We start from the raw sequence: 18435 nt of genomic DNA on the forward strand, positions 1-18435 counted from the left end.
ACAACTGCTTCTCCAGCCCCAAGAAACAGCCTCAGCTGATAGCAAGACAGGACTCAATTCCTCATTAACAGAGTTAGTCATGTTTTGCTCCTCAGGGAGGGTTCATAAATTCTTTGCACCTGCAGTGCACTTAATACTTGCCTGTGCTGGGCTCAGAGTAGTCAGTGGATGATGCTAAACCCAGAATTACATTTTTGAGACCCAGCTTAGATGCAGCTAAGCATGTTTTTGGCTCCTGAACAACTTCTCCCTCCCCCTTTTGGATTCACACATAATAGGTATGATTACAGTATTACCCAGACATTGAGGGGTTTTGCTTTAGCTGTTGGTGTGTGGGAACGGTAGCTGGCTTCCTTTTCCCCCTATGGAAATTGTGATGCTCCATGTGGATGCAGCAATGTAGCCCAAGTCAAGTCATAACCCAAAACATTGATGATTTTAACATTCAGAAAGGTCCCTGCTTACAGAAATGTATAGAATTAATGTCCCTAAGTTCCCCTGTTTGTTTGTGGGGTTTTTTTCTTTTTTTTTCTAAAAAGGGCATTGCTATGTGGCTGGGCAGTACCCTTTGGGAAAACAAATTTACTGCTGAGAGGACAGCAGTGCATTATTCCTTTTTAATCGTTTTGGAAGACCAAGGAGATCTGTGGAAGCTCCTCACATGGGAAACCACAGCATGATTTCATACCAAGTCCTCCCTTTACAAGGTCTTTGAACACCAACTTCCTTAGTTCAGGGAACCAGTGTCAAGTCATAGGAAACAAACTGGAGAACATTCACCAACCTCTGAAAGGTTCACAAGGAATGGCATGTGTATGCTTCTGAGCAAAAAAAAAAAGGAATTACAAACTAGGACTTGGAATATTCTTCATGTAATTCATGCTGGGAGAAACACACAGAGAAAGCAACCAAGCAGGCAAAGGCAACAACAGCAGTGCAGCACGCCTAAAACTTTAATCTTTCTTTTTAAAGAGTACAGAGTTGAAAGTGACACTTTCTTCTCCTTCCCACCTTCCCATTCTCTATCCCATCGCTTCCTAAGTTCTCCCTAAAAGGAAATATTTCTTTGTTGATTAGTTTGACTTCCCTTCAAGTGAGGCATACCCGTTAATCTCCAAAAGTAGGCCCTAATTCAGTAAAACACTTGCACATGCACTTCACTTTAGTCCACTCCCATTCATGGCAACATTTAAGTGTACATACTTGAATGCTGTTTTGAATAGGGATGTTTTTACTTAACCAAAGGCGGGGGGGGGGTAGGGTATATTCGTGTGGTCTTAACAGGGGAGGGGAGGGAGGGAGGACATACAACATACATCATCTTGTTCCCAATTTAAAGGCAATTTTAGCAGCAGTCAGGGACTGATACATTGGTAAAATCTTAAGCAGCAGCTTAACCACAGAAGTGTGTAGCAGTAAGAAATCCAATGACATTTTAAAAAGGGTAGCTCTGAAATCACTGCTGAATGCCAGTTAAAGCAGCTTCATGAGGTCAGTCAGACTTCTAAGTTTAAACACCCTCTGCTCCTAATGCCATTAAGCAAACACGCTTCTTTACAATTATATAAAGGGAGAGACTGGCAAGACAATACAAAAAAAAAAAATATCAAGAATGGGAAAACCTACAGAGTTCAGAAAACAGGATTCTGGAAAATTGAAGTGTTTGTATTTTATTTTACACCGTGGGCTTTCACTTTTTATCCCTTTGAAATACATTTAGTTTTAAATTAATGAAGATCATAAACTAATAAACTGATATGTTCTTTAAACAGACATAATAAAAATTCAGAGGTTACACCACAGGACCCTTCATTTAAATATCCCAATAACAGAACAGTTAAAGTGATGCTGGTTAATGTGAGGATAAAATGTCTAGATAAAAGATGTTGTGGCTCTAAGGAAAAGTGTGGATTAGAGGAGAATTGAGAGTGAAGCAGGTGATGCTTTAGTCTGAATCTGAACTGTCTTGCTTGTTGGTATGGTACTGGCTGACTGCTTCTTCCAAAGGAGCCATTGTACCATCCGGCCGCACTCCCATTGGTTTTATAAGCTCATCTCTGTAAGAGATTTAAAAAAAGAATATATATTAGCATATGCACACATATCAATTCACATGTGTATAATACAGTCACATACAGTATATGCTTTAGTACATAATGAGCCTTTAAAAGGAAGTTATTTCTGCTAAAGCCCTCTGTTTTGAAGAAAGAGGAACAAAAAAACCTTCCAAAATAGGTGGGAGGGGAAGAGCAGGACAGATAAAGACTTCATTCATGTAGGCCAAACCTACTTAGCCAATTAAAGACACCATGAAAAGTCAGTGCCTAATAGGCTCAAGACAAGGAGCAGGTCCACTGTTTTAGATACACAAACTAGCTTTTCTTCTAAGAGTTCTCTGACAGCCATTTCTTCCTAAAATTTCACCTGCCATTCTGGCCAATATATGCCCAGGCAATTAAAACAATGATTTGATACATATTCATCTTGTTGAAGGAAATAACTCAGTTAATGAGAACAGACTCTGCCTACACCACTACTAGGGGTGTGTAAGTACTTGTTGATTCATTTAAAAAAAGCTGACTGATTCTAATACTATTGCTTTTGTTTGTGGCAGTTTAATTACAGGATTGACAGCCATTTTAATCTCTTCAAAGCTCCAAAGGCCTCTCAGCACCTAATCCAATTATATCTACTCCACAAGCTACAGCCTCATCTAAGAGATGATTAATTATTGATTAAGCCAATCAAAAAGTATTAGCAAAGATTTATTTAATCCTTACTTTTTATCACCTCATTTATATGTGGATTATGGCAAAAGCTGTAAGGGCAAACATAACATTTTGATTTTCTGCTGAAAAAAAAAATGGAGAATACCTCTAAATATTCAAGAATCACCTTAAATAAAGGAGCGGAGGCTTGATGTCAATTTACCCCTCGCTTGAAAGGCAGCCCAGTAAAACTGCTGATTTAACACACATATACCACCCTCCCGAGCCACAGACAATAAAACTCCATCACTCAAGGGGGAAGCAAAGGCATTTCACCACCTCTCTGCCTGGTCTGCACTACTACCTTGGCTGAAAAAAGGGACAAAAATTGCTTGTACACAGCTGGCAATCGAACCTTAACACAACCATAGGAACGGCAAGAAAGGTAACATCTGAATTACACGCCATGCCTATGCTAGATATTGTACAGTCAAGCAGCAGTTAAATTAAGTCTCCAAGAGCCTTCTTTGCTCAGGAAGAACAGAGACCAGCAAGAGCAGTGCAGCCATTTGCACAGATGTGGCAATCAGATACGACAGTGAAAAGCTCCAGAATCCCACTGCCTGCAGCATTTCAACACATAAGAAACTGGACCTGGAGAAACTGCTGTGGTTTGGCTAACCAGGTCTGGGTGGGAAGCTGGGGGCCAGGGAAGGAGGTTTGTAATGACCATACTCAAAGAGCACAGGCCGGACTCTGCCTGTGCGTGTGTGTAACAGTAGGATCCATCTTTAAATGGACTGGAGATAGCTTGCCATACTTGAGGACTGACAGCAAGTCCTCTCCATTCAGGCAATGCAATCTATAGTATGCAGATTCTGCCCAAATGAGAGCACCCTTAAGTTTTCAAGTATCTGCTGGAGATGTGTGTGAGAAGAGATCAAAACAATACTCGAAACCAGATCCAAAAGGGCTCAAAAAATGAAAACTGCACATCTAGTGTCCAAACAGGACCAGAACCCTCCCTGCCTGCTGTAGGGGTCCCGAAAGGCAAAGCTGGAGTGCTTTCGAGTTGTGTCTAATAGCGAAGACTTTTTTCACAGGAAAAGCCCCTATACATCTAAGGCCTTTTTGGCTTTTAAACTTTAAACACTGTAATACAAAACAAGTGTCCTTTGAAATCTGTAATCAATCTTGCAACAATTCTTCAGTGCCACTTACTCAAGTTCAAGCCTCAGTAGTGATCTAATACATTTATTTTTGGAGAAGAATAACCTGAAGAGTAAATCCTTGCTCATATTTTTTAAGTCCTAAAAATAAAAACATAGCCACAAAGAACAAAATCACCTTTGCTTGCCCTCTAAGCTGAGATGATCCTAGATTTTTGTTTTAAAAACCACAATGCACACTCTTAGGATGCAACATTTAACATTGCAGCCAGAAGTCATTGAGTCACATCATTTGCTAGTCATTTACAATTTATTATTGGTAATAAATAAATTATAATGGCTAGTAAAGTATGAAGAAACAGTTCAAGAAAAGGGAAAGAGAAACACAGGAAAACAAGGTCCCAAGGTCCCCGTATGTGGGGACCTCCCTCTCCTCACATACGGATACTTAGAAGATATCTGTAAATATTGTCAAGAAGTCCTATCTCATAATTTGTCAATTATAAAGAAATAGCTCTTTCTCTGCAATTTCCCTTTCATGCTTCACTTTTACATCCTGCTACACACACTCCAGAACTTGATAGAAATTTTTTCTCTCCTGGCGAGTCATCTGCGGAGACACTGAACACCAGATGCAATAGACAAGACACATCCATATGCACAAGTCTTGGTCTGTGGTTTTTGTGGGGGTCTTTTGGGGATAAATGCACCAAGTTTTGCATGACAATGTAATGTAGAAGTCTGAGTCACTGAAGTGCATTTGTATCTTCTTTTGTGATGCTCAGAAGCCTGTTTCCCAGCTTGCTGTACTCATTTCAAAGTGCAGCATTATGATGTCTGCTGTATTGCATTTGAGGTTCGTTTACAATGCATTTCCTCCTCTCTAGGCTTTAACCATGAGCTAGGCTGATCTCGCATTTCATAGAATAACAAGGATGTTTATCAATTACCTTTCTGCTCCTGCATGAGCTTCCTGCTTTGCAAGTCCTTGAACAGGATGAATGATGGTTGTTACAAGTTTGCTGTTCTTTCTCTGTATTAGGAGGCCGAATTCCATACATCCTTCCTCAGACAAATGCTACGCAGTAAAACTGAATTGTATGAACACAGAAATATTCTAGGCCACCAAAAGAAGAGGTAGGAGGAGAAGCAGGGATCAGCCTATTTTTTTCCTAACCATAATCTAGTCCTAAAATGGTGTAAAACATGGCATCCTTTCACCAGTGAAGACTTGACTGCAAGCTCTGAACACTACACAAGCTTACTCCTGTTTTTCAAAGAGGAAAAATACAGAGGGAGACAGATTAAAAGATCTGGGCTGCCTACAAAGCTAGCTTCAGAAGTTTGGAACAACTATCTGCTAAATAACAGAATTTTGGGTCGGATTGGAAGAGGCATCACTCAGCTAACTTTAGTACCGTACAAGAGCCCACAGAGCTGATCCTTACCTGGTATGAATGGTCTCAGCTCTGCCTGCCTCAGCAATTTGCCCATTTAGGACTGGCTACTTAGGGACCTCAACTGAGCTTTGACAATGTGGGCTAGCTGAGCATGTGCTTACTGTTTAAGGTGAGATACAAGGTGGGAAGCACCAGAAACAGGCACATACAGCCTCAGAAGACAGTTCACTATCCAGAAACTGGATGTTTATGGTACATCTATAGAGCAGAAGAGATTGCCTCAGCCCAGTAGGTGGCAGCGGGAATACTTCTGTATCCATGAAGATATATACAAGTACACAAATGTGCATATTTATACTTATTTGAACATCCTTATGTGACCTCCCATATACTCAAATACACCTTATTGCAACATTCATTTTTCTAATGCAAACAAAGCATTCTATTCAAGTGTACTTAGAAACACACCATAATTAAACAGTTGGTAAAATGCATTCTCTTCTTCCACTTCCAGATCTCCCAAGAGTCCCTTCAAATATATCTATACAAGTTCTAGCTTCCTGCTTGCCATTAGCTTGATAACGACTCAAAAATCATTCCCTTGTTTTGAAGGGTAACTCTTTCTTGTCTGCTCTATGTGCTATAGGGCAGTATTGACACATGGAATTAATGACGGTGTCTGTAATGAAACAGCCATCATGTAAACACCAGTCTGCTCCTTTGATAAAATGGCACGTTAGGGACCTATTCACCTCCTTATAATTGAGTACCACATAATAGTTCCGATGCTTTCATGTAACATTACTTTGTTCTATGATTAGAAAGGGGAGGAAAAAAAACTCTACGTAACATTGCCTTCTTCATTCATCCTATGATTAATTTCGTGTTTTTAATGAGTATGGTTGCTTATTTAGACAGGTTCTCTTACATACTCGTTTTGTTGACTTCTGTTCAATGCACAACAAAACCCAAGCTGTGATAATTGGAGACCATTTCATCAGCAAAAGGATTCTTGCTATTAATACAAGGTTGGCTTGGAAAAAGCATCCTGACATTTTAAATTAGTCAATTAATATACAATTCTACCTACCATTTATAATAGAAAAAATGTTAGCATTTTTTCCAGACATTTTAATTAACACTGAGTATTTCCAATAATCTATGATACAAACAGACAGAATATCATACAACGCTGATTAAAAGTGGCTAACGATATTTTGCAAAAATGAAAGGTTGAGTTAAATCTTTTTGCAGATTTGGGGAGTTTTTCAAAGCTCAAAGATGTGCATCACATACAGAGGACACTGATTTACAGTCACCAAACAATTCTCAATCAATCAACAAGTTAGTATTGACCCTTACTGCAGGCAAAGCCCATAGAGTTACTTCAGGGCCAAGTTCAGGCATCCAGCAAACTACCTAAGTAACATCTACCTCTCCCAAAAGCTGCAGTAATCAAGATTTTTCATCTTCATTTACACTTACAATTTATCTATATATATATATTTAATGATTTTAAAAAGTAATCTCATCCAGTCAAATATGAGCAAAATACTAATTTCTGTAGAAGATTTTGTAGAACCCAAGCCTATGTTAAAATATTGGGGCAGGGAAAATGAGTTCACAAACAATATTCAGCTTTCCTCCAGAAATTTTGATAAAACAAAACTGGGTGATTAATTTTAATTTAGCCTTGTCGATGGTCAATTACCCCATGAACAGGCCTAAACACCAACAACCTAACAGAACAGAAAAACTTTGGAAGTAAGACCTGAAATGACCAAAAGCATGGATCAGTTTTACATCACCTCAAAGCAGTTTCAATTCTTCAGTGCCAATGCTGAAAATAAAGAGAAACCTGAAGAGCAAAAATCCACTGGCATCTTATGGAACAAGGGAGAAAATGCGACTTAATTATTTATAGTTTCAATAAACCTGTACAAAGCGTACAGCGTAAACAGCAGCCATTAATGAAGGATATAACTTTTCAATGAAGTAGTACTGTTCTGCAAATTCGTTTTCTGAGTTCAATCCGTCATCAAGTAACTTTTCAAAAATGATACAGAGCCAGTCAAAGCCAAATCTAGAACACCCCAGTGACAGACTGGCCTGATTACCCTCATCAGTCAGGAAGGGAAGCAAGATTGTCAGTCCTTCAACTGGTTTTTTTTTTCATACCCTTCTCCAGTAAAAGCGTGCTAGCTCTTTAAAGCTTAGCTTCCATTACTGGGACAATACAAGTGTACTAAGCAAACCAGTTTTGCTGTACATCACACAAGTTCACTCTAAGCTCTTGTTCAAGTTACACAGATAAAGTTACATAAACTCGTTCAAGATTACAAGAAGGAGCTGTTGGTTCCCTGTCCAACTTCCTCCCCTCTTAGAAGCAAAGCACTGCACCAAACTGAAACTGCTTAGTTCACAGTATATGTCCCCTCCTACGGTGACAACAACAAAGACCAGCAGAAGTAGGAAACCTGCCACTAGCAGTCTGCCTCGAAGCAAGATTCAAAACCCAGAATCAACTGAAGACTCCTATCAAAGCAACCTCCAGTTTAAATTTGTAGGTTGCAAACCAAGGAAAAAAAAGTGCATTCCACTGGTAGATTTAAGCCTCTGAAAACTCGCAGCACTAAAGGGCTCAAGCTGGAGGCAGAAGTGTTCAATTCCAAAAACTTGGAGGGACTCCCACTACTATCAGCATGTTACTAACTCTTTCTTCTTGTACACAAGACTGGCAGCTTCCCATTTTATTTAACATCTGCAAAACCCACAATTGCACTCAATTACATTCATTAAAAACATCCCACAGCCTCCCAAAATCAAGTCTTACTTTCTTTTTCCTTCCTGCCAGCATTCCCCCCCCCCAATTTTCAGTAAAACAAAAAGGGTTGGAAGAACAGTCAAGTGATTTTATTCATGTTATCACAGCACCTAAAGGGGTCACATCAACAACACTGTCCCACAGTAACCACTATACTAAAAAACAAACAAACAAAAACCTTACAACAAAAAGAGTCCAGGCCCTGAAGAGTTTGCAGCCGAAGTACTATAGAAGAAACTGCAGGTGGATGTAACTGACACAGAAAGCCCAAGGTAAAAGTAATGCTACTGGCCAAGAGGATAAGTAGAGACACAGGGCACCAGCTGCTTAATTATTGTCCGTTTGTAGCAGGCAGCGCAGCAGGTGTCCCCAATCCTCCAAACTGAAAAGGCTCTTATGCTACAGTAACGCCATTTGGACTTTTTGTGTAACTGCTATAGTGATAGCAAGTGACTTGTCTTCAGCCCTAGCTTATCTCTGGTCTCAATCTTCCTTTTAAAGAAGTTTTAGACCATTTAGTCATTTTATTGTGGTATGCCTAACGCTCAGCATCTTAATTCTCTAGCTTACATAGTAATCATTCAATTTTACATGCTAGTTCAATTAAGATTACATGTGCATTGCATTTTCTTCTCTTTATTAAAAAGGTTGTAACATACTACACTTGCTTTCCATGCAAATAATCTGAAAAAGTATCCAATTACTTCACGGATAGTCCCAGATCAGTTGTTCCGAGCTGCTTCCCTGCTTTTGCTCCTGCTTATAATTCAATCTTTTATCAGCTAATATAAAATCCAGATTCTCCCATATCTTTTGCTGTATTCCTAATCTTTAATAGAGACGTCAAAATACTTGGTTTGCTGAATTTCTCTCAATAGATCTTGTTATTTGAATACCTACAGACTCTCACAAAATGCAAACACACTTCTAGCTGCTGAGTTTTCCCATGTTTGAAGAATGATCCACTTATATATTCACCTAAATTCCTACAGCTCAGTTCAATGGTAAATTAGTATTACATTAAGTGTTCCTCAAGAATGTAAAACTTTGCTTACACAGAAAACAAACTACAAGCAATCACTCTAATATGGCTACAAGTACGGAGGAAGAAAAACCAGCAAATTCTAGGCATATTGAGTCAAAGAGAAAAAAAGCTAAAGCTAACAGCACAGACCTGTTCCCTTTTTGTATGCAGAAAGTTATAAAATAAAAATCAACTTTCTTTATCAATAACGTACACCTTTATGTCACATTAAGTACTATTTTCTTTTATGGCATTATCTCAGTCATTTAAAAGAAATTATAAAGGCTTGTTTGTAATCCAGTTCACACATTCTAATAAATCCACAATAATTCTTAATTGTAAATTCCCTTTTAATTGCTCTATTATATAATCTATTGCTTCTGGTGACAACTATTTTCACACTGTATTTGTTCTTCATATAAGCAGCAGACATAAGTAGTTACCATGAGATGCTGCTCATTGACTTGGGGAAAATGAGTACACTTGCCTTGGGCTTGCATTGTGTCCCATACTTTAAAAAGAGAAATTATTTTCATTATTATCAGCCTATCCATTTAGGAGGCAGGTCCCCTCACCACCAGATCTTCCTGATTCTGTCCAATCCTCTCCAAAAGAGGTTTCCTCTCTTTTCTTTGAAGTGCTAAACATTTTTCTCTGCAGTTAAAGTGGTCCTAATCCTGCAAAGAAGTTGATTATAGCACTATTTTGAAGCACTAGACCTTAGTAAAGAGCCAGGATATGAGCTGCCTCCCTCAAAAGCAGCTATAATGCAATACCTGGAAAGTTTATCAAACATGTTGACAAGCTTCATAGCTTCATGTTCTTTTTGTTCTTCTGTCATTTCATCCATCGGATTGGGCATTGGTTCTTCTAAGTGACCAGTGATAAGGTTAATGCTGGAAGTGCAAAAACAATACAGTTTGCATTTGTATAGAAATATGTATGTAAATTGTCTATCTTCTTGATAGGAGGAAAGAAGAGCACACTAACAGAAACCAAGACTAACACTGTCTGAACTGCACATGAAAGTTTTTACTATAAATATCCAACGTTCATATTTACACCTTTTTTGTAGCCTCTTCCCATGAATCATGACATTATCTTATTGATTCACTGTATTAATTTCTTGTTAGCTACTCAGAAATGCACATTCCACTAGTACTTGTTATGTTATAACCCCTACACAAGCAGTTTGAAAGCAGGGGAATAATGATGGTAATAATGACAACGTCATTAGTAATAACGACATAGATGGGAAACAGAATGACAGATAGATGTTTGCAACTAATTCTCTACAGGCTTAATTTTAAAAATATAGACCGGTTCCAGTTACATTTTCTTATTCATGAAGAACCATTGATTTAGTTTACTATTCACTTTCCATGATGACTTTTGCTCAAACCGAATTAAGGTTACTTTGAGAATTTACAATGCCAGTTATTTTCACTGTTAAAACAAGTGAATGGCGATACAGAAATGGTAAGTAACAAAAACAGATAAGTAGTTTTAACAAATACTTTTCAGGGCAAATTACCTTTTCAAGCAGTTTAATCACAAACATTTAACAGCAACAGAGAAAATCAGATGCATAAAGCAACTGACAATTGCCTTGAATGTTTCATTTCAGTGTCAGCTTTTATAACTAAATAGATGTCATATGCATATAACTGAATGTTAGGCTTTTGAAAGAAGAGTAGAGACAGAAGAGCAAGAAAAAAAATATCCTGAAGTGCAGAAATAAAAAAGGAACCTCCTGTTTTAGAGTTCTTTTCTTAGCATAGAAGCAATGTAATTCCTGTAACTTCTCCTACATTTAATCCTGTCTTTCATTCGCGTTCCTTAATAAGAATCTTTCAATGAGCTACAACCCCCCATCATATACCTAATCATGTCTGTGTAATTCAAGGAAAACAGAGTAAAGCGGAAAAACAACATGCTTTAGATGCCCACTATCAACAATTTCAGAACCTACTTAAAATGGCATCAAATCATAGATGTAACATGACAAACTGAAACCTTGAACACCAAATCAATTACAATTAATAAAAATCAACAGACAGAGCTTCTATATGATCACTGAATCCTTCAAACAAATATATTGGATTCCTGAGGTGTGACTTCTACAGAAGATATTTTGCTCCTTCCATATTTACCCATGTGACTCACTTGATTCTTTAGGAAAATGTTAGTACCAGGCAACCTGACTGACTGAAACTAGACCTACTGGTTTGTTCCTTTTTTTACAAAGTCCCGCTTAAAACCTTAAGCCACATTTGACACCTTTTTTTTCCTCTATTACAGAGATAGACCCCACAAACAATAGTTAGTAGTTTGGCAGTTTCATGTGAGTTCCTGGAAAATCTGGGGCAAAAGCCATGCTTGCTAAGTTTGTTACTGTATTTTCTTTCTAAAATTTGCTCAATTTGTTCAAAAATCTCTTTTCACACTTGAATTTTAAACAGTTATTCAGACTCATAGTCTGTAAAGAAAGGGTCCCACCTGGGAACTCCCTCAAACTTCCTCATAGTTACAATGATGCAAAGAATTTCTTTAGCTTTTTTGCTATGGACTTGCCCCCTTTCTCTGCCTATTTGCATCTCAACCATCTAATGACCATATACATACTGCAGGCTTCCAGCTTTTGATGAACCTGTGAAGAAGGTTCTCTTTATTCTTAATGCCTCCAGTAAGCTGCCTTCAAAACCTTTTTGGCCTGTTTTGTTACTCTTTTACAGTATCATCTCCGATAGCCTCCTTTACTCTTGTTTAACAATTCCAGCTTTTTAAGTATCCATTTAAATGGAGAACACACATGTCCTCTGAATCTCTAATATGCATCTTGAAACTGCTCCTAGACCACCCACAAACATTTCTCATTTTTGTTCCTTATTTCTTTTTGACAAGTTTTCATTTTTACATAGTTCCCCTTGCTGAAGTTAAAATAGTGATTTTTTTTTTTTGCAGCCATCCGACTATATGATAGTCACTATTAGAGGCTGCTTTCTCAATAATTAGACCATGAAGTCAACAGGAGACAGTAGTTAACATAAGCACATGTAATTTTAAAACTGGCCTCTCTGGAAAAGGTGAAACAAAAAAAATATGTCAAAACATCTAAATTGCAACAGGATATGCAGAATTGAAAACAATACTATACTTCGGCTTTGCAGATTTGTATTCTTCTGTATCCGTATCTTCATCATCTGAGTACCAATGATCTCCTCTTCCTCCTGCTAATAGGCCCCTTGCTGCCAGCAATCCTGCCGCGTTACCATAGCCTGTATATTTTAACAAGCTGTCAACTGCAAAGAGCAAGACAGAAAATTATTCAGTTATATTCAGCTACAAAACAAAAACCAGCATAGTGTTAAAAGAATTGAGAGTTACAGCAAGAGGCAAATACACTAATTACAGCAAGACCTCATATAAAAGGGCGAAGAAGTAGTAATTTTTACCTCTCTCTTTACAAAGAACAAAAAGAAATTCTGCTGCAATTTGCTTTACTCCAAGGTCAACATGCGTCATAAGGCGCACAAGCTTGTTTCTCACTGTTGTGCCAACTTCTGGACGATTTGATACATCTCTTAATGGAGGCAATACCTAGTAGCATAAAAAAAGGAAAAAGAGCATAGAATGCATGCAATACCTATCCAATCCTTGCAGAAATGTACACAGTCAACAGGCCAAGAAAATACTGTAAGCTCTGCTCCTTCAAAAAAAGGAATAAAATCAACCCAGCTATGCTTATGTACACTAGTAATGACTCTTGCTTCTTAACATACTCAGGCCTTCTGGCCTGCCATCCTGGGCAGAGGATTACTCTGTCCCAAACATAGACTTTAAAAAAAAGACAACTATTAGGAGTTTAAGAGCACAAATGAGCATCCCAAAATAGTTGGTTAACAAGCAGCAGTAACCTCATGTTCTTTGTTTCTTCTATTTTGCTCAAAATATCTGGCAAAAGCACTAAAAATACCAGCTTAAGGAAACTTACAATATTAACATGATGTGCAATTTATACAGAACAATGAATATACTTATAGTGAAAGAGCAGGAAAATAAGTCACATTGCAAGTTCTACTACCATGAATTTCAAAAATTGGCTCTACATGTATAAAGGAAATACGTATTTCTCCCAGAAAACGCTCTGTTAAAAGCTGAAGCTAAGTTTCAAAAATATTTTGGAGAAAACACTATTTAACATTTCCTCAAACACACTATTTTCTCATTAAATTTCTCATTAAATGTCATTAATATTCTTAACTTCAGCCCTCAAGAACGGCAAGAAGTGCCTGAAATATGGCTGGTTTTGCAAGCTAACTTCCGCCTCCTTGTGCATATGCATTCACACTCAAAACCTACATTAATTTTTTCACATTCACAGGATATGATATGATCTGCAAACATATCTGGGCTGTAATATGAAATATTTAATTTCATAATTATGAAATTCTTACAGTAAGAATTAAGAATTCTTGTAAGAATTATGGACTTCAATGTTTTACTAGGGAATGAAACCAAAGATGTCACTAATTGTCATAAGAAATTCCAAGTCCTTTGTCTTCTAGGTGTCTCATGTAAAAATGTCATGTTCTGTGCAAAATTACCACACAATTACTACTGAAATCGGACTCATTGGGAACTGGTACTTAAACAAATGAAGGCTACAGTATTGACTACTTTGAAAATAACAGACCCCGACTTTCTCAAACTAAGTATTCAAACAATTAGCAAAAACATTTTACTTTGTCCCTGCTTATTTTCCCCAATGGGGATAGTACCATGACTGCCATTTTACAGAGTGTTGTAAGAGTGAATTAATAGATTTAGAATACTCTAATACTAATACAGTGATGAGTGCCATAGGACAGTCCATAAGGAAATTAATCATTCTGTCTTCAGATCAGAATTTGAATAGTGCACAATAAATAAAACCTAAAACCAACACTTAACAATGAGGATAATTCAAAATATCAAACATCCAGTCATGCAGCTACCAGCATCCATCCATTCTGTGCACTATATGAGGCAGTGGTCCTGTGGTAAGAGACAGCATGCAATTATATCCTGACATCTAGATGCCGAGATGTCGTAAAAACATGCAGACAACTTCATTTTCTAACTTCTTTTTTTTTTTTTTTTTTTACTTAACAGATTAGAAGAGTATCCTAAGAAAGAACTGCTGTGAACAAAAACAATAAACACCAAGAACAAGTTTCTTAAATTCCTCAAAACCACTTTTCCGGTACAGATGAAAGAGGCAGAAAATATATGCAAAATATGCTCTTTTCCATGATAAACTCCATTTATGAATTCAGGCGCAGCTTTGATCTGGGAGTGGCATCTAGGATGCAACCTGAAAATCACTGCAGCTTAGGAAAAGAACATTTCTCAGCTGGTTTCAGCTGTCTCTCCCTTGCTCATCTTTTAACTTTTCTCCACTTGACTTCAGGAAAAGCAGGAGAACAAACAGAAAACACCACACCCAACCACCAAGCCATAGAGATCCTTTAGATCTTTAACCATGGCATGGAAATGCTTTTTCCTGTAAAAAGCCTACCCACAGTCTGCAGTGTATTCAACAGCTCTTTTAAGAGACCAAGTGATGAAGTGTGCCTGTTCAGGGACAGAATTTTACTGACAGAACAGCTGATACACACTGGTACACAAGTTTCAATTCCAATGACTCCTGCCTGCTGAGGTCAAACTAAAGCTCAAGCAGAACCCATCAAAACACCTGTAGCCTTACTGGCTACCACACAGCTTTGCAAAGTTTTATTAACTGCACTGAATTTTTTTTATATGCTGAATGTAAGGGGACAGACCTCACTGACTTCTTTGCCCCTGTGTCACATGATCCATGGTGACCCACATTAACACAGCTTTACAATACCCCTAATGTTATTATTTAACAGCTCTACAAAATGTATCGTGGTACTTAGGCCATAATATCTATTGATTTACATGACTGAAAAATTATTTCTATAGCTGACAGCTGTCAGAGACCTAACAGAAAAAAAATACTGCTGAAAACTTTGTGGGTAGTTTAATATCAAACCATTCATACTTTTAAAGTATCAGTGTCTTGCACCGATGTACAAACCTCAGAAAGTTTATCATTAGCTTCATATTCAAATTTTGATGAATATTTTACTTACCTGAGCTTTGATAAACTTCCTGATATTCCTATGAGTTCGGCAGCATTCAGTTAATAAACTGAGAACTGGAGTCAGACCTTCTCTATAGCTGCTTCCCTAAAATAAAACCAAATACAAATAAAACATTTTTAAAAGCAAATTTCCCTTTTCAAATCCTATGAACCCTTCAGTAAAGTCCTATATGACAGCCAAAACGTGAACTTTACATAGATACAAACAAAGACCCAAATGTTCTTCCTCACACACACACAAGCAAGTATGCTTCAGATATTCACAGGAATTTGTTCTCAGTTTTGAGGTGTTTCCCAATCTAGAAGTAAGGACATCCGTATGTGTGCTAAATACTGTCTGAAAGGTTTGTAAGAAGCTTTACATATGTGCACTTTTTGCTTTAATGAAAGAGGCCCCTTCTGTGAAGAATCTTTGCAGCCCATACCTTGTCTATTCTCTTCTCCATGAAATCCAGTAAAATTTGAATTGCTCCCATATTCATACCATTGTATTTTATATCTGTTTCCTCTTGGGATGATGGACTAATAAGAACATCCAAGCAAGATACGGGAACATTGCTTAAGAGGTTGATTGCATTGCTGAAACAGATTTCAAAAATTCATTATTCATTTGGAAGAAAGAATTAAAAACAGAGTACAACTCACCATAAACTGTTTGTACAACTGCAACCAAAAAGAGGGCCTGCAACTCAAACAATGCTTTATTTTCTACTCTCTGGGTTTTAAAGAAGGTGGCATGCATTATCGCCTGAGTGCTGGCTCTTGGAACAAACAAGGAAAAAGAAAGACAAAAGCTCCAAAAGCTATACTGCAGCAGTGCATTATTACTTCCAGCCCCCACAGTATCCTATCCCATAGATAAGGCACAGCTTCCAGCAGTGTATTACAGCAGCTGATCTTGCAGGACAGCAGGGGGAACTCTCACATTGATTTGCAGCAGTCAGTTTTTTCCTCCTTGAAACTTAAAACGTTTTACAACACATCCATATTACTATCATTAATGTGGCAAAGTACACCATAGAAAACATGTCCTTCCCCTATAACGGTGGTGGCAATTTCTCAGGTCCCCTGAAATATTTTCACTTTTACTTAGCTTGTAGTGTATAGGAAATACAGAATGCTTTTAACACATTAAAAAAAGATTCAGGTTTATTTACCAAGCACTACCTTTCAGTAACTGGCAGTCTTTGCATTCTACAAAGCACAAAGAGGAGCGCTTCCCAAATATCCATTAAGTGATTTAAATTAGACCACAGGGTCCCTCCCTCCTCTTTAATGGAGTAAGATGGAACTTACTTTGCAAGGGTTTCTTGTATGGTACACATCCCTTGAGTTTGCTATCTATCCTGTTCTCATGACACAGACTTGCGTTTGTACTCTTCCTGAATATGGGGCTAAATTACACAGATGCTGCAAAAATTGGAATTCTGTCATTATTTACTTGCTGATGCCCAACTAAACTTATAAATGGATATATTGAGAAATACTGCGGAACTACTTAGGCTTACATATGCAGACCTCAAAGCTATCAACAAAACCATGCACACCGATGTTTCAAGGATTGGCAGAGTGTTCCAAGAATAGAGAAAACTTTTCAAACAACTTCATTTAACACTTTTAATAATATCTACTTAGAAGCTGCCCTCAGTTTTCATGTTATTAATACAATTCTAACAAAGAATTAGTAAAAGAGAAAGCAAATCATGGCAATCAAACATAATGGGATTTCTAACAAATGTGCTGGTTTTGGTCTGATCAGACTGGGTGGCTGTTCCACGTTGTGCCATCTCCCTTTTGCTCTTTTAGCAATTGAAATTCAGACAACTTCTACTTTTTGGAAAGCTTGTTCTCTTTGTTTTGCTTCTAATTCCTGTTTAAGATATGTCTGTTATATCATGGAAGTTATTCCTCTCCAATAATTCAGGAATAGTCAGAAACAAAACAGACTGAAATTCAACAAATATTTGGTGGCTTCATGCCTTTCATCAGAAGTTCTCTTTTTACCAGTTTCTTATTAAACAACCAAGTTCCCAAACACCTACAAAATTAATTTTCTGGATCACTGTGTCTGAGCTATTCTTTTCAATAAATGAAGCCTGGCTTTCTGATCTTTGTCACTCCACTGACAGTTTTATTTGTGGTAGAGGAGTGTATGAAATTCTCCAGCTACCAGGAAGTCAGTGACTATGCACAGATCCGCACAATAGTGTTTGCATTCCTACTCCAGGGGGTAGAAATACTGCGTATATTACTCTCCCCTTTTCAGCTTCCTAGAGATCATTAATCACTGGGACATGACATCCACCCACTCATGCTCCCAGCCCCCTCCTGATATGCAAATTCAGAAGCAAAGGCCTATTTAGAGCTGCTGAATGCCTTGATTAAAACCTAGTTAGTGGGCAAAAATGGCACTCACTCTTAATATGTGGTGCTTTAAGCTGTTCATATTCAACCGTTAAGTAATGACATGACAGAACCACAATAATGACAACAATACCAGGTACTAAATTAGTTAAGATATTTTTATAGGTAACTTCTGCTTATTTATTAGAAATAGAGTCACACTGACAATCACAGCTCAGGGCATGTATCCAACACCTGATGCTCACATAAAATAAATCCTCAACTTACACATTCAGAGCACAAGCATTCATACAATGTGCTTTAACAGGCTACCCAAACCCTTCATTTAAGCCTTACATTCTGCAGATTTACAAACTTAGAGAAGTGCAAGTGATCAGCAATTCTAAGAAATATACTTATGCCTCCCTGATGCTTCATAAAGTTTATTCTGCATTCAACACTGCTTATATTTTATTCCATTTTCAACATTATTTTTGTAACTGCCTTACTGATAGGCTCCAGGTGGAAACCAGAGCGAGAAGTTGCACTCTGCTCTCTGACTCACACCTCATCTCTTGCAATAAAGACTGCATGGTCGGAGTCCAGCATACTGAACAGCCCAAACGACAACACAGCCTAATTTTTTTAGCTATGCTATGTTAGCTATAGACTGCTAACACAAGTTTACTCATTCATTATTGAAGCTCCTATCAGGAATGAAAGTTTTGCTTAACCAAATACATCAGGGGACTGAAGTGGGGCCCTCTGATCCAGGCCCCTGATCCCTCTGAGGATTTG

General features: G+C 37.8%; 1 protein-coding gene across 2 annotated transcripts in view; it reads right to left on the minus strand.

The window, feature by feature from the left end:
* Positions 1-935: 935 nt before the first annotated feature.
* RIC8B (RIC8 guanine nucleotide exchange factor B) overlaps positions 936-18435 on the minus strand; it is a 39323-nt gene continuing 21823 nt past the window's right edge. For both annotated transcript variants that reach the window (XM_075501926.1, XM_075501933.1), the window contains exons 5-10: positions 15720-15873; positions 15284-15379; positions 12581-12725; positions 12283-12427; positions 9902-10021; positions 936-2057 (exon numbers count right to left, since the gene is read on the minus strand). In XM_075501926.1, the coding sequence (XP_075358041.1) occupies positions 1946-2057; positions 9902-10021; positions 12283-12427; positions 12581-12725; positions 15284-15379; positions 15720-15873 (772 nt within the window). In that variant the 3' untranslated portion in view covers positions 936-1945. The remainder of the gene's footprint in view (positions 2058-9901; positions 10022-12282; positions 12428-12580; positions 12726-15283; positions 15380-15719; positions 15874-18435) is intronic.

Source organism: Mycteria americana, chromosome 1 (genome assembly GCF_035582795.1).
Source record: "Mycteria americana isolate JAX WOST 10 ecotype Jacksonville Zoo and Gardens chromosome 1, USCA_MyAme_1.0, whole genome shotgun sequence".
In the NCBI taxonomy this organism is placed as follows: domain Eukaryota; kingdom Metazoa; phylum Chordata; class Aves; order Ciconiiformes; family Ciconiidae; genus Mycteria; species Mycteria americana.